This window comes from Dendropsophus ebraccatus, chromosome 13, assembly GCF_027789765.1.
Source record: "Dendropsophus ebraccatus isolate aDenEbr1 chromosome 13, aDenEbr1.pat, whole genome shotgun sequence".
NCBI lineage: Eukaryota > Metazoa > Chordata > Amphibia > Anura > Hylidae > Dendropsophus > Dendropsophus ebraccatus.
This window is the reverse complement of record NC_091466.1, coordinates 23,282,279-23,296,176: the sequence shown is the minus strand read 5'-3', so window position 1 is coordinate 23,296,176 and position 13,898 is coordinate 23,282,279. Positions and strand designations below refer to the sequence as shown.

The following is a 13,898-nucleotide window of genomic DNA, read 5'->3' as shown; positions in this document are numbered from 1 at the left end:
AGGGGTGGGTACTTACCTGGTGATCTTGATAGTAAATTGTGCTTGTGATGTTAGGACAAAACGGCTGAAACAAATTGCACACTACTACTACTACTACTACTACTACTACTACTACTACTACAACAGCTACTGGATAGTATGAACCTGCTAAGTACATCAATCTCTAAAAGAAACTGGATCACTGTAAAAATAAGATGGCAGACATTGGCCAGGGGTTATGGGAACTGCTAAGTGGAAAAAAACACTAAGGGGGAGGTTTATTAATCATTCACCCATGGCATAAACCACAGAGAAAGCACAGATTGCCTTCTCCCTGTCATATGCCTCCTTTAACCCCCACTTGCCTGATGGCCAGGCAAAGGGGCACGTCAAAGCAGGGAGGAGGCATGGCCGAATTTATCAAGCTTAACAATTGCTATACCCGCTGCAGGGACTTTAGCACAATGCCTGCCTCTTAGTAAATACAGCTGAAAAAAAGGGGGCAGAGCTTTATTTAGGACTGGCGTATGATGCACCAATCTTTATAAATTTCCTCTTTTGCTGCCATATTAATCAGATTTCTGGAAACACAAATTTAGGTGAAAACACCTTCAAATGTATTTATTTCACTCATTTGTAGAAAAATAAAGTTTAAAAAAAATGCTGCTGGGGCAGGTTAAAAAATAGAAAAAAGTCATACTTAGCTGACCCCAGTCCTCTGCTGGTTTCCCACAGCTCCTGTTCCCTTCCTTCTGGTCTCCTTATCTTCTGTATTCTTCCTGCTTTCAAGACAATTGCGCATTTGTTCAGACAATTAGTGAGCCATATCAGTGTTCTGTCTTGTCCAGTGATTGGCTTATCTTCAGAAAGAAGATCAGATGGAGAAAATTGGGTGCTGCAGGGGAACAACAGGGGACCGAATGTAGGTAAGTATGACTTTTTTCTAAATTAATTCCACCCTGGCAGCATCTTTTTTTTTTTTTTTAAATCCCTGTTGGTAATATTATTTTCATATATGTCAAATCCTCTCTATCTTATTTCACAAATATCTTCAATTATACACATTAATATTTTTATTTTGTCTCTCAGGAAGAGCTACTACTATTTCAAATAGACCACTGCTTTTCATTTTAAAACAATGGAGGACAGTAACCGCACGGTTGTCACAGAATTTATTTTACTAGCCTTTACAGAGTTTGCTCCGTTTCAAATGTTGCTTTTAATTGCCTGTTTAACCATCTATATTACATGTATTACTGGGAATATAATTATATTTCTACTGATTTATTTTGATTCTAGTCTTCGTAGCCCAATGTACTATTTTATTAGCAGATTTGCTGTTTTGGAAATTGTATTTGTTTCCATCATTGTGCCCAAACTTTTGGATATTCTTATTGCAGGCAGAGACAGGATCGGGTTTGTGGCCTGCTCCCTGCAGTTATATTGTGCTGATACCACCGGTATAGTAGAATGTTACCTCCTCACCGTTATGGTTTTTGATAGACATTTTGCCATCACAAACCCACTGTACTATGTGTTTATTATGACTCAATGGTGTATTGGGCTTGCTGTATTCCCATGGGTTGTTGGCTTAGTTGCAGCTTTCATACCCACCATGTTAACAGCATCTTTGAAATTCTGCGGTCCCAATGTCATTAACCATTTCTTCTGTGACCTGGCTCCCTTGCAGAATTTGGCATGTTCTGATCCCTACGTCAGTAACCTTGTGACAAGCATAACCGCCATCTTTGTGGTTCTTCTCCCCTTCATCATAATCATTATCTTCTATATACACATCATAATAACAGTCTTGAAGATTAAAAGCGTAGATGGTAAACGTAGATGGTAAACAGAAAGCCTTCTCCACCTGCTCTTCTCATCTTATTGTATCTAGTCTTTACTTTTGTACCGGTATCGTTGTGTATGTCAAACCAAGTGATAGCCAACATGACAAATTTCTTGCTTTTATTTACACAATTGTGATTCCATTGTTAAATCCATTTATTTATACTTTTAGAAACCGAGAAGTGAAACGTGCATTCCTCAAATTGTTCAATGTAAACTCATTGATCAAAAAATAAGAAGCAAATCAGTATTAAAATTCTAAATGTTGGTACATATCAATAATTGTAAATCCAAGGTAAAGATGACAATTTTTTGAAAAATTGTCCGTACAAATTGTGTAAATTTGATAACTTGAATGAATTAGCTTTATCTCTCGTTTTGATAATACTGATACTTCAAATTACTATGGAGATGGATGCAGAGATGTCCTTACAACATATTATTTAGTTGACTTTAGAGTTGGTCTTAACAATCAATGTAGAGAAGAATATAGAATTGTTTCTCTTCACTGATCGTTACATTGAGTATAGAGGTAGTATAGAGGATCTAGGTATATATATGTACCATTTTTGACATGATGACAAACAGAACAGAGAGTGTCATGCATACGCTTTCAGAATGATACTGGGACATCTTTCAGAATTGTATGTAAGTATACATAGGAAGTAAAGTAAACTGCTGTAAAATGATTTGCCCATCTACCTTCATTTATTATTGCTCTATAAGACACAATAACATTTGACATAATATACTGTACATTAACATTACAAATAGTGTTCTAATTTCATAAGTATTTGTACATTTTGTCTGACCTGTTAAATGCTTGTCTGTGTTCTCGATACTGATCTAGAAAAATATTTAGACATTAGCCAAATGCTCATCTAAATGCTCCGCTCACCTGCAACTTCTCCCAGGATACCGGGAAAAGATGGATCAAATCCTGGGAAACTTCTCCCAGTTTCCCAGGATTGGATCCATATTTTCCCTGGCACCCGGGGTAAAGTGGCAGGGAGCGGAGCAGCGCTCAAAGTCTGTCAGCTTGATGAGCGGAGCACTGATCAAAGCAAGCAATTCACTTTGTTTAGATGAGTGATTCGCTCATCTCTAAAAATATTCATATGGCAACAAGGTAAGGTCCTGGCAGGTCCCTGTGCATATATACTCGCAGCGATCTAAAAGAACGCTGTATGTAATTCAGCCGCCCCCTTAACCTCTTAATAGGATCCTACTGTGTGTATACATTACCTGGAACCTTGCTGTACGATGGGGTCCCGACTTCCTGCTCTCCCGCCCAGCCAGTCAGTGTGTTGCTGACCCTGTGCAGCAAGAAGACAGGTAATCTATACACAGTGGGAGACGATTAAGGGGGTTAAGGGGGCGGCCTTTCAGACCGCTGCAAGTATATATGCACAGGGACGTGCCAGGACCTTACCTCGTGGCGGATCTCACTGCAAAACTCGGAGCTAGATTTCCGCTGCGTGTCGTCCTGTGTAAATGTACCCTTAGACCTCTGTGTAAGTTTGTGGTTGAAGAAAGATTTGGAGCCTTGAAAATCTAGGACCTGCGCCATTCAATGTAGACATTCTCATTTATTGTGCAAGTGACATCACCACATTTGCAGTTCAGAAGAAATATGGACCAATGAACAGAGCAAACTTATGATCAAATACTTTTGAAATGGGAATGTATCTCAAAGATGCTTGATTAAATGATGGCCTTTGGGCAATATTCTGCTGTATAGCAATATGTGACTATGGGTTTGAGCTAGTGATTAGCCAAAGTTTCTTTGGTATGGTGACTGGTCCTAAACAGTGTACTTTGCGGCCTCTGGAGGAGGAGCGAGGGAGTGGCATGGTCTACATAGGTGGTCTACAGTTCTGTACCCTGACCCAGAAGGTCTCCCTCACCTTCCAAATAATAGCAGATCCACTTCCTTCCTATTTCATGCTCCCTGCAATCTCTCTCAGCCCATTTGTTTCCCAATCTCTCCATTCCTGCTGTAATATGCCGGCACTTACACTCAGATATACACACTGCTACTATAAAAAAAATTATGTCACTGTCCTCCTGCACTGCTCTATGATTCTCACTTCCTGATTGGTCCATGACGAACCCCTGTCTACACAAACCTCTGACATTAGCCCTGCTTCTCTATTCTAGCCTGTTGTACTACGCTACCGCATTATGGGGATGTACAATTCCATCCTGCATCTACAAACTGTTGCGGTATTTTCAGGTTTATGCACTTACTATACATTATACATCACATGCTGATTGCTATACTGTACAGTAACTTATAATATCACATATTCAGCTGTTTCTCGTTGTTTGTTTAATCTGTTTTACATGTTATTCAGAATAATAAATCATTATTTTTGGGGTGTGGAACCAATTGTCTACATATCAGTGATTTCTTAAGGGGACATTTTCTTTGGTTTAAGAGTGGATTTGGATTACAAGCACAGTCCTGGAACAAATTACACTCGTAATCCCAGGCACCACTGTGAGTATATATATATATATATATATATATATTGTAGACATGTCACAGGAGATGTGTTCGAGGGGGTGTACATCTCACCTAGGCTGATGCATAGTGTGAGATGGTAAGTCCAGGAGGGATCTGTTGCTCAGCAGTGTTATGCTGCTGAGTTATTATTTATTTTTACCGGGCCTGGATTTACATGGAATGGCAGGTAGGTTTTGGTAGTGGGACTTGCCATTCCCTCCCCCCGATCCAGTTTGGGTTTTGCCATCAGGTGAGCAATCAGCCTGAGAAGGTAAGAGCTCCACAGAGATGCAGGTGGGAGCTCTCAGCCAGGGTGAACAGCCTGCATGCTGTGTTTCCTGGGAGCAAGGAGTTCTATCGCTGCTGGGGCCTGTTCACACCCTGCAATACTGCCGACTGAAGTGTCAGAGAGGTAACCTGCTTTTGTTAGCTAGCGCCCAGACGGGCAAGACCTTTTGTTTTGTTCTTAAAGCACAGTGTTGCTATATTTCTGTTACGGACTGTTTATGCTGAAAATAAACGCCAAGCTGTTGTTTTACAAGTCCAAGTCTGCTGTGAACTGTGTCCAAACACACCATCCCCCGGGAAGATCCCTACAATTGGTGCTGCGGAGCGGGCAAAAGGGTTGCTAGGGGCAACGGTGTGCATCAACTTGGCTACAGCTGCTTATGTCCTGGGTGAAGGCTGCGGCTTCACTCCAAAAACAGTCAAGCAACATGGAGGAGATGATGAAGCAGTTAATGCAAGTGAGTGTGCAACAGCAGCAGGCTAATATGCAGCAACAACAGGCTCTGACAGACGCTAACCTACGCCATGAGCAAGCATTGGCCGCACAACAACAGGCATTGGCCGCACAACAACAGGCTCAGGCAGCCGCTAAACAGGATCAGGCAGCCGCTAATCTGCGCCATGAACAGGCGATGGCTCAACAACAGAAACTTATTGAGTACCTGATAGCAAAGCAAGAGGCGTCTGCAGATGCTAATCCCCAGCTGGTGGCAGCAGCCGCGCCAGAGACTTTGTCTGTAAGAAGAGCTGTGCAGCGTGCGCTGCAAAAGATGACTGCTGATGACGATGTTGAGGCCTACTTAACTGTCTTTGAGCGTGTGGCTGAGCGAGAAAAGCTACCCTCCACTGAGTGGGCAGAAGTGATTGCGCCCTATTTAACAGGCGAACCTCAAAAGGCCTACTATGACCTCAGTGAGCAAGAGGTCAAGGACTATGCTCGGCTAAGAGCAGAGATACTCGCCCGATTAGGAGTTACTGCTGCTGTCCGTGCCCGGAGGGTCCGCAACTGGAGCTACAGTCTGGACAAGTCAGCGAGGTCCCAGATGTACGACCTGATTCATTTGGCAAGAAAGTGGTTGGAGCCAGACACTTCTACTCCTGCCCAGATCCTAGAGAGGGTCGTGATGGATCGCTACCTCCGTGCACTTCCTGCTGATCTGCAACGCTTGGTGGGACAAGGCGACCCTAAGAGTGCCGACGAACTTGTCAACCTTGTGGAGAGGTTCCAGGCGACTGAGGACTACCTCCGTGATGTTCCTGCAGCACCGTCACCTCCCCGGAGTGCCAGATCTGTGCCATCAGCTGGTAAGAGACTTCCATCTATTGGGGGAGTGTGGAGGGGTGCTGATAGAGGGAAGAGCGCTCAGGAGGTGTCTCAGGGGCAAAAGACTGGTGATGGTCCCCGGTGGCTAAGTGGCCCTAAAAAGGACTCCCTGCCAAGGAGACCAGGCCCTATCCAGTGCTGGAGATGCCATGAGACGGGACATATGTCTGCCCATTGCCCTCTTACCACTGAGCCCATGGAGTGTGACGCTAGCCGGCGTCAGTCGCTATTTGCGGAACCGTCTTTTGTTGCGGTCACTGGACTAGAGACTGAACCGCAAATCTGCAACATTACTGTAAATAACTTTCCTGTTAAGGCGTTGCTGGACTCAGGAAGCCTTGTCACCCTGGTGCATGCCAGTCTGGTGACTGGGGACTTTGTGCCAGCAAGACATATGAGTGTGGTATGCATACATGGTGATACAAAGGTTTACCCTATAGTACGGGCTAATGTCGGGACTGAACTAGGCGCTGTACAATATGAAGTGGGTGTGGTTAAAAATCTTATGCATAATGTGATATTGGGGCGTGATTTTCCATTGTTCTGGGCTCTATGGGGAAAACAACAATCCCCTGAAAGGAGTGAGGAGACCCCTAAGTCTATTGCATTACCCACGGTAAATGATAAAAATGTACAGGATGAAAATGATGCTTTTCCTTTGCAGGTCCTGGCTGGAGAGGAAGAGGCTCCTCCCACTGCGCAGAATGTTCCAGACTTAGAGGTGTCTAGGGATAATTTTGGTACTGCACAATTACAGGACCCCACTCTCAAAAATGCGAGAGAGCAGGTCACTGTTATGAATGGGGTACCTCAGGAACCAGAAGCTGAGAGAAAGTTTCCACATTTTTCTATGGCTAATGATCTCTACTATAGAGTCACTAAAATTAATGATGAGGTTGTGGAACAGCTCCTGGTGCCTAAGTCGTACCGGCGTCAGGTACTCGACATGGCCCATAATCATGTCCTTGGGGGCCACTTGGGGACAGATAAAACGCAGGAGAGAGTCCTCCAGAGGTTTTATTGGCCTGCGATTTATGCTGACATAAAAAATACTGTGAGTCGTGCCCCACATGTCAGCTTAGCGCTCCAGTGTCGCATTTCCGCAGTCCTTTGGTCCCACTCCCCATCATAGAGGTACCTTTTGACCGGATCGCAATGGACTTGGTGGGTCCCATTGTAAAGTCAGCTAGGGGTCACCAGTACATTCTAGTTGTGTTAGACTACGCGACCCGCTATCCTGAGGCTGTACCCCTAAGAAACACTGCCTCTAAAACAATTGCACGGGAATTGTTTTATATGTTTTCCAGGGTGGGGATCCCCAAGGAAATCTTGACTGACCAAGGTACCCCATTTGTGTCAAAGGTGATGAAAGAGCTATGCAAACTGTTTAAAATCTCACACCTACGTACCTCTGTATATCACCCACAGACAGACGGGTTAGTGGAGAGGTTTAATAAAACCCTGAAACATATGTTAAAAAAAGTGGTGGAAAAGGATGGTCGTGATTGGGATCACTTACTACCTTACCTGATGTTTTCTATTAGGGAAGTACCCCAAGCGTCCACAGGGTTCTCTCCCTTCGAATTAGTCTATGGTCGTCACCCTAGGGGTTTGTTGGATATAGCGAAAGAGACATGGGAAAGTGAGTCCACCCCATACAAGAGTGTTATAGAGCATGTAGCACAAATGCAGGACCGTATAGCCACTGTAATGCCCCTAGTAAGGGAACACCTCCAGAGGGCGCAAGAGGGCCAAAGCAGAATTTACAATCGTTCTGCAAGAATCAGGACATTTAGCCCAGGTGACCGGGTACTCATACTTGTTCCCACGGTAGAAAGCAAATTCTTAGCAAAGTGGCAGGGTCCCTATGAAATTGTAGAGAAGATCAGTGAGGTCAACTACAAGGTACACCAACCAGGTAGAAGGAAGCCTTTCCAAGTTTATCACATAAACTTGATTAAGCCCTGGAAAGACAGGGAATCCTTGGTGGCGACAAAGCCTGTTGGTCATCTGTCACCACCAATCCCTCCGGTCAGGATTGGTGACACCCTATCAGTGTCCCAGAAGCAGGAAGCTAAGGAGTTCCTGCAGAGAAATAAAGACAAGTTTTCTGACCTACCAGGGCGTACGCATCTCATTAGTCATCATGTGGAAACTGAGCCTAGAAGCAGAGTAAACCTTAAGCCCTATAGGATACCAGAAGCACGGAGGGAGGCGGTATCATCCGAGGTAAAACGTATGCTTGACCTAGGAGTCATTGAGGTGTCCCAGAGCGAGTGGTCCAGCCCGATTGTGTTAATCCCAAAGCCCAATGGAACTTGGAGGTTCTGTAATGACTTTAGAAAGTTAAATGAGATCTCCAAGTTCGATGCCTACCCCATGCCCAGGGTAGATGAGTTGATAGAAAGGATGGGTAATGCCAGGTACATAACTACCCTCGATCTCACTAAGGGCTACTGGCAGATCCCACTCACTCCTGAGGCTAGAGAGAAGACTGCATTCTCCACCCCTGATGGGCTCTTCCAATACGTAGTGATGCCATTCGGGTTACATGGAGCCCCTGCCACTTTTCAGAGGTTGATGGACTTGATCCTGCGACCACATCGGGATTACTCTGCTGCCTACCTTGATGATGTGGTCATTTTTAGCCCTGATTGGGAAAGTCACCTCTGTAAGGTCCAGGCGGTGTTAGATGCCATAAGTGATGCGGGGTTAACCATCAATGCAGAGAAGTGTGCACTAGCCTTAGAGGAGGCCAAATACTTGGGCTACATTATTGGAAGGGGGTTAGTGAAACCACAACTAAATAAAATTGAGGCAATACAGAATTGGCCTCAACCCCTCACAAAGAAACAGGTCAGAGCTTTCCTGGGTATTACGGGCTATTACCGAAGGTTTGTGCCAAATTTTGCTTCAGTTGCAGCCCCACTAACTGACCTGACAAAGGGTGCGAAGTCCGCAATGGTGACATGGACTCCAGAGGCTGAGAAGGCTTTTCAAAGCCTTAAGTCTGCCCTGTGCCAACAGCCTGTGCTAGTTACCCCTGACTTTAGGCGAGAGTTTCTAGTACAGACAGACGCCTCTAATACAGGGTTAGGTGCCGTCCTCTCTCAGGTTGTGAATGGCGAGGAGCACCCGGTGATGTACTTGAGTAGGAAGCTATCCCCGGCCGAGAAAAACTATGCCATAGTTGAGCGAGAATGTCTGGCAGTGAAGTGGGCCCTAGAATCCCTGAGGTATTACTTACTAGGCAGGAGATTTAAGTTAGTGACAGACCATGCCCCCCTAACATGGATGAAAATAAACAAGGAGAAGAATGCAAGGGTGACTAGGTGGTTTCTGTCCCTACAAAACTTCAATTTCACTGTGGAACACCGGCCAGGGAAATTACAGGCGAATGCTGACGCCCTATCAAGGGTGCACTGTCTGTGGGGACAAAACGCTCAGCCCTCCGGTCTGAAAAAGAGGGGGGGGATATGTAGACATGTCACAGGAGATGTGTTCGAGGGGGTGTACATCTCACCTAGGCTGATGCATAGTGTGAGATGGTAAGTCCAGGAGGGATCTGTTGCTCAGCAGTGTTATGCTGCTGAGTTATTATTTATTTTTACCGGGCCTGGATTTACATGGAATGGCAGGTAGGTTTTGGTAGTGGGACTTGCCATTCCCTCCCCCCGATCCAGTTTGGGTTTTGCCATCAGGTGAGCAATCAGCCTGAGAAGGTAAGAGCTCCACAGAGATGCAGGTGGGGGCTCTCAGCCAGGGTGAACAGCCTGCATGCTGTGTTTCCTGGGAGCAAGGAGTTCTATCACTGCTGGGGCCTGTTCACACCCTGCAATACTGCCGACTGAAGTGTCAGAGAGGTAACCTGCTGTGTTAGTTAGCGCCCAGACGGGCAAGACCTTTTGTTTTGTTCTTAAAGCACAGTGTTGCTATATTTCTGTTACGGACTGTTTATGCTGAAAATAAACGCCAAGCTGTTGTTTTACAAGTCCAAGTCTGCTGTGAACTGTGTCCAAACACACCATCCCCCGGGAAGATCCCTACAATATATATATATATATATATATATATACATATACACAGTGGTGCCTTGGATTACGAACATAATCCGTTCCGGGACTGTGCTTGTAATCCAAATCCACTCTTAAACCAAAGCAAATTTTCCCATAAGAAATCACTGATATGCAGACAATTGGTTCCATACCCCCAAAATAATGATTTATTATTCTGAATAACATGTAAAACAGATGAAACAAACATTCAGAAACAGGCAGAATATGTGATATTATAAGTTACTGTACAGTAATGAAGAGGATGGGAAACACAAGGGCGGACAGAGACTGCAGGGAGCATGAAGGAATGAGCAGGGCAGATGGGGGCACATATATGCAGCACTCTCTGTCCGGGGAGAGAAGGGTTACAGCTATGGAGAGATTACCTCCACAGTCCTGTCCCCTCATGTAAGCCTCAGTCTGAAGTGGATCTGCTATGATTTGAAAGGTAAGGGAGACTTCCTGGGTCAGAGTACAGTGCTGTAGACCCCGCTATCTGCTTCCTTTATTCTTTTATTATAATCCCATTAATCCTGATATTTTCCAATGGAACTGCACTCTAACAGCGACTCCTGTGTCGACCCGTCTCAGTAGGGTATAATACACTAGGTACTGTGGGCTCTGACAGGTTTACCTGTGCTGTATTTTGTGAGAGGTGTACTAAATACTGGGTCTGGTCCTTTGTGCTTAGGTCAGTAAGGTATTGATACTTTTCACTTGGGAATAAGGTCACATAGTCGTGTTGGTCTATTGTACTTAGGTCACTCAGGGTTGTGATGCTTTGTGTAGCAGTACCCAGCAGCCAGGTTTGAGGGTGAGCCTGATAACCTCTCCAGCCCAACAGGAGTCTGTCAGTCCAAAAAAGCCAAAGAAGAAGGCATGAGGGGATTTCTCCAAGGTTTACGGAACGGATGGCAGTATTTTTAGTCAGAGAACAGTGTGGAGAGAAAGCAGCAGACAGTGTGGATGAGATCTGTGAGAAAGCACATATATACCGTGAGATGGGAGGACGAATCTAGACCAGTGAACATTTTGCAGATAAAGGGCAATTTGTGAGCCGGAACTCAATTCATAATCATTTCTGAGCTCCAGGTGATTCAAAAGCGTTCACTTACTGTATGTTCTCTTTCTCATTCCACTGAATATGATAACATTTTTATTAGTATTGTTTGCTAATATTTTTATTTTCTCTCTTAGGAAAACTACATTATAAAATGACTGGTATTCTTCAGGCTAAAATAATGGAGGATAAAAACACGACCAGTGTCGCAGAATTTATTCTACTATCATTTGAAAATATTCATCAATTTAAAATGTTGCTTTTCATTGCCTGCTTAATCATTTACATTACATGTATTATAGGGAATTTAGTGATATTTTTGCTTATTCATTTCGATTCTAGTCTTCATGCTCTAATGTACTTTTTTATTAGTAGATTTGCCATCTTAGAAATTGTATTTGTTTCTGTCATTGTCCCCAAACTTTTAGATATTCTTATTGCAGGTAAAAATAGGATCGGGTTTGTGGCCTGCTTCCTGCAGTTATATTGTGCTGATACCACCGGTATTGTAGAAAGTTACTTTCTCACTGTTATGGTTTTTGATAGACATTTTGCCATCACAAACCCATTGCAATATGTGTCTATAATGACTCCATGGTGTATCAGGCTTGCCGTATTCCCGTGGATTGTTGGTTCGGTTGCAGCTTTCTTACCCACCATCTTCACAGCAACTTTGAAATTCTGTGGTCCAAACCTGATTGAATATTTCTTCTGTGACCTGACTCCTTTACAGAATTTGGCATGTTCTGACCCCTACGTCAGTATCCTTGTGACAAATATAGTTGCCATGTTTGTGGTTCTACCCTCCTTCATGACAATCATTGGCTTCTATATACACATCATACTTACAATCTTGAAAATAAAGAGCACGGATGGTAAACAGAAAGCCTTCTCCACTTGCTCTTCTCATCTTATTGTATCCAGTCTTTACTTTTGTACTGGTATCGCAGTGTACATCAAACCAAGTGGTAAACAACATGACATATTTCTTGGTTTTATTTACAGGATTGTGACTCCATTGTTAAATCCATTTATTTATACTTTTAGAAACAGAGAAGTGAAATGTGCGTTCTACAAAGTGTTCAAGAACCTGTGGATCAAAAATAATGTGCAAATAGGTTTAAAATCTCAAGACACTGGTGAGAGCTAATTGTCATAAAGCAAATGACAACCTCAGATATGGCTTACTTTTTTTCTGTAAATTTGTATACAAATTGTGCAAATTTAATTCCAATGCATGAGTTAGACTCCATAGAATTAGAAATGTAATCCAATATAGAAAAAGATTACAGAGTATAAAAGCTCAACACATATAGTGTTCTTCAGGACTTCAGCAGAAAATGGACGACACATTTCAGGGCCAAATTGATCCCTTCATCAGGGTCTCATATAAAACTGTACTGCAATATGCAAATGGACATATGTTGATCAAGAAGCACTTAACATGAAAAAATTAATTCTTTTTGGGATGTTGTTCCAAAGATATAATACAGTAATCAAAAGGCATAAATATAATTTCTAAAAATTATATAAACCAAGTAGTACACGGATAAAGGAGGCTATGTAGCACCTTCCTTGGTAGAGGAAATTAAAGAGTATCTGTCTTTTAAAAAATTTTTTGCTATGTCAGAAAGGCATGTCAAAAGTTTTTGTCGGTCTGGGTATGAGAGTTAAGATCAGTACCGATCAGGAGAACGAGCAGGGAAACAACTGAACTGCCGCATGCTCTTTTTCTCGCTCTGTGCCTTCACCTGTGTGGACTTCTCCCAAGTAGGGATGGTCCGAAACTGCCGAGTTTCGGGTTCGTATGAACCTGAACGCTCAGCATCAGATTCCTGATGTCTACCCGCTCCGTGGAGCGGGTGGATACAGCGGGAGGACCACCTGGAAAACTGGGATACAGCCTATGGCTATGGCTGTATCCAAGTTTTCCAGGTGGTCCTCCCGCTGTATCCACCCTCTCCAAGGAGCGGGCAGACAGCGGGAATCATTAACGAGAGTTCGGGTTCGTACGAACTTGAACCGAACTCGGTTCGGACCATCCCTACTCCCAAGTCCTAATCGATTGTGGTCTGAACACTCAGACCCCAACTAATCCAAACTTTTGACAATGTCTCTCTGGCATTTCAAAAGTTTTTTTTAATGACTGTGCCCATTTAAGAGACATGTTAGATGATGCTTAGAAACATGCAGGTATCTCAGTGGTGTCCTAATCCACATGTAAATGACCATGTGTCAGATGTCTGACTGTTTCTGGTAGTACTTAGAAAGAGTTAAGCATTAAATATATATATTGTGAGAAGTTACAAGGTGTCGTAGTAGATGACAGATACGTGTGCAACGTCCGCACGGTGGACTGGAGGCTCTATTAGGACCAGATAGGGTGCCGGTGGTGTTGTCAGGGGCAATAGTGTCACGGTGCTTTACTCCTACCTTAGCGGTCCTGGCTCTCCTAAGGCCCCGGGCGGTCGTCACAGCAATGAGGTGGTTGGTTTCCAGTGTTTGGAGACAATGAATAGACGGTGATATAACTGAGGGACTTTACTATCTGATTTACACAGTAATACAGCACATTGGAATGGTGTTCAGTCACTCTCCAGTCAGGCTGCATGAAGTGAGCATTGGGTTCCCTCTGCCTTAGTGGTTATAGCCTTTATCTGGCTGGTTAGAATCTCTCCTCTCTCTCTCTTTGCTTTGCCTGTTCTGCACTCAGCAGGTTACTTCACTTACTTGAAGGTTTTTAGTCAGCACACGACTGCTTATATCTGACTATGATGGAGAGCACGTGTCTGCTCCTCCTCACCGACTACATCTACTCAATTCCTCTCAGGACCTGTA

The 13,898-nt window shown here is 43.9% G+C and overlaps 1 protein-coding gene and 1 pseudogene across 1 annotated transcript; both read left to right on the top strand.

Annotated features, from left to right (window-relative positions):
- Positions 1-1,117: 1,117 nt before the first annotated feature.
- On the top strand, positions 1,118-2,060 carry LOC138770515 (olfactory receptor 5G3-like; annotated as a pseudogene).
- Positions 2,061-11,214: 9,154 nt separating this feature from the next.
- Positions 11,215-12,210, top strand: LOC138770514 (olfactory receptor 6N1-like). Its single transcript, XM_069949618.1, has one exon. It carries the CDS (start codon positions 11,215-11,217, stop codon positions 12,208-12,210), a length of 996 nt encoding a protein of 331 aa, XP_069805719.1.
- Positions 12,211-13,898: the final 1,688 nt, after the last annotated feature.